At 68.3% G+C, this 1,661-nt stretch overlaps 1 protein-coding gene across 1 annotated transcript in view; it reads left to right on the top strand.

Moving 5' to 3' along the window:
• The window catches only part of ARAP1 (ArfGAP with RhoGAP domain, ankyrin repeat and PH domain 1), a 107,965-nt gene that overhangs the window by 31,711 nt on the left and 74,593 nt on the right, over positions 1–1,661 (top strand). The window contains 1 exon segment of the mRNA XM_019471418.1: positions 1,298–1,380. Coding sequence (XP_019326963.1) covers positions 1,298–1,380 — 83 coding nt within the window.

Here is a 1,661-nt window from a genome sequence, read left to right on the forward strand (position 1 = left end):
CCCCTTGGAGAACATGAGTAGAGGAGCCCGGGGGGCTCAGCCGGAGCACACAGGGGCCAAATCCAAATCCAGTCCCGCAGAACGTGTGCGCCCATCGCCACGCGCTCGTGGATGCAGCAACCCCAGGCGATGGGGTGCTGCGTGTGCCGGAGCTGCACCCGGTGCTGCCATCCCTCACCGTTAGCCCCCGGCATTGGGGGTGCATCAGCTTGCACCCCTGTTATCCGGGGTCCTCCGATTTGGGGGCACCGCTGCCCTTTGCTCCAGGCAGCTGGAGATGGGGATGGGGAAGAGGCTGGTGCACAGAGGGGATGGGCTGAGCTGGCTCCCCCCTCCCGCGGGCATTGGATTGGACTCTTGTAAGTCACAAGAGTCGGGGGGGGGGGGGGGTCCCCCCCTCATGTCACCTGCTGCCGGGGCATGGCTTGTGCGGCATGGCGAGATGCAGCCGGCACCAGGGAGGTCCTGGGCGAGAGGGGAGGGAGCTGCGGGGCTTTGCCCCTTCGAAACATTTGCCGGCAAAGGGCGTTGCCTGGACTGGCTCGCTGCCACGGTGCAGACCACGGGGAAGGAGCTGGCTGGGGCCAGCGGCGCCCTGGCTTTGCCGGGACATCTTGCTTTCCCCCATCCCTCCTCTTGGGATGCTGCTTGGTGCAGGGAGGGGTGCAGCTCACGGCCAGTGCCCTGAAGGATGCTCCGATGCAGGGGGGAGCCCAGCACAGCCTAAGTGAGACTGGGGTGTTGGGGCACCCACCTTCACCCACCGCGGAGAGGTGCCTGCCTGCTGTGCCGTGCCGTGCCGTGCCGTGCCGGCAGTGGGACGTTTGGGGATGTGGTCGGGGCAGAAAGAGACACCGGCAGAGTGGGGCTGGGGCCACTGGTGCCGTGGCCGTGGTGCCGAGGAGGGGTGTGACGTGGGTGTCCCCGTGGGGGACGTCTGGTCTCTCGAGACCCCATCACAATGTGCCAGCGCTGGCCCCAGCGCCAAAGGCAACTGGCACCGTCTCTGGGGGCCGCCGCCGCCACCGCAGGGACAGGCCTCCTGCATCCCCTCCCCTCTACCCGTGGGCCTCTGCCATGGGCGATGGGCACTTTCCTCTGCTCTGTCCTGGGCTTCACCCTTGTCCTTGGCAAGCCCAGACCTGGGCTGAGCCATCACCACATCCCTACGGCTTCTCCTCCCTGCCTGCCGGGGGGACGAAACCCATCCCGGCATCGGTGTGGGCTACAGCGGGTGGGGACGGGTGGCGAAGGGTCTGGCAGCCCCCAACCCGCTGCCGGGTCCCTCTCCCCGCAGAGCCACAAGCCGGAGAAGGAGTGGCCTGTCAGGAACCTGAAGGTCTACCTGGGCATTAAGAAAAAGCTTCGGCCCCCGACGTGGTGAGAGGCAACGCGGTGCCCTGCGGCACGGGGACGTGCTGGGCCGGGGACAGGGCCGGGGATGGGGATGGGGACAGGGATGGGGACAGGGACAGTCTTGGCTGCTGGGACACGTTTCCTGCTGGCCGTGCCTCTTGCCACCAGATGTCAGAGCAGCCTCGCAGGACGCTTCTGCAGCCTGGTGCCAGCACATGGGCCTGGATCCGTCCTGGTCCCCTGGCCCCTGGCCCGCAGTGAGGGGCTGCGGGGCTGGGCTGCGGGGGGGGGGGGGGGGCGGGGGG

Source organism: Aptenodytes forsteri, unplaced genomic scaffold, assembly GCF_000699145.1.
Source record: "Aptenodytes forsteri isolate BGI_AS27 unplaced genomic scaffold, ASM69914v1 Scaffold459, whole genome shotgun sequence".
NCBI classification, from domain to species: Eukaryota; Metazoa; Chordata; class Aves; order Sphenisciformes; family Spheniscidae; genus Aptenodytes; species Aptenodytes forsteri.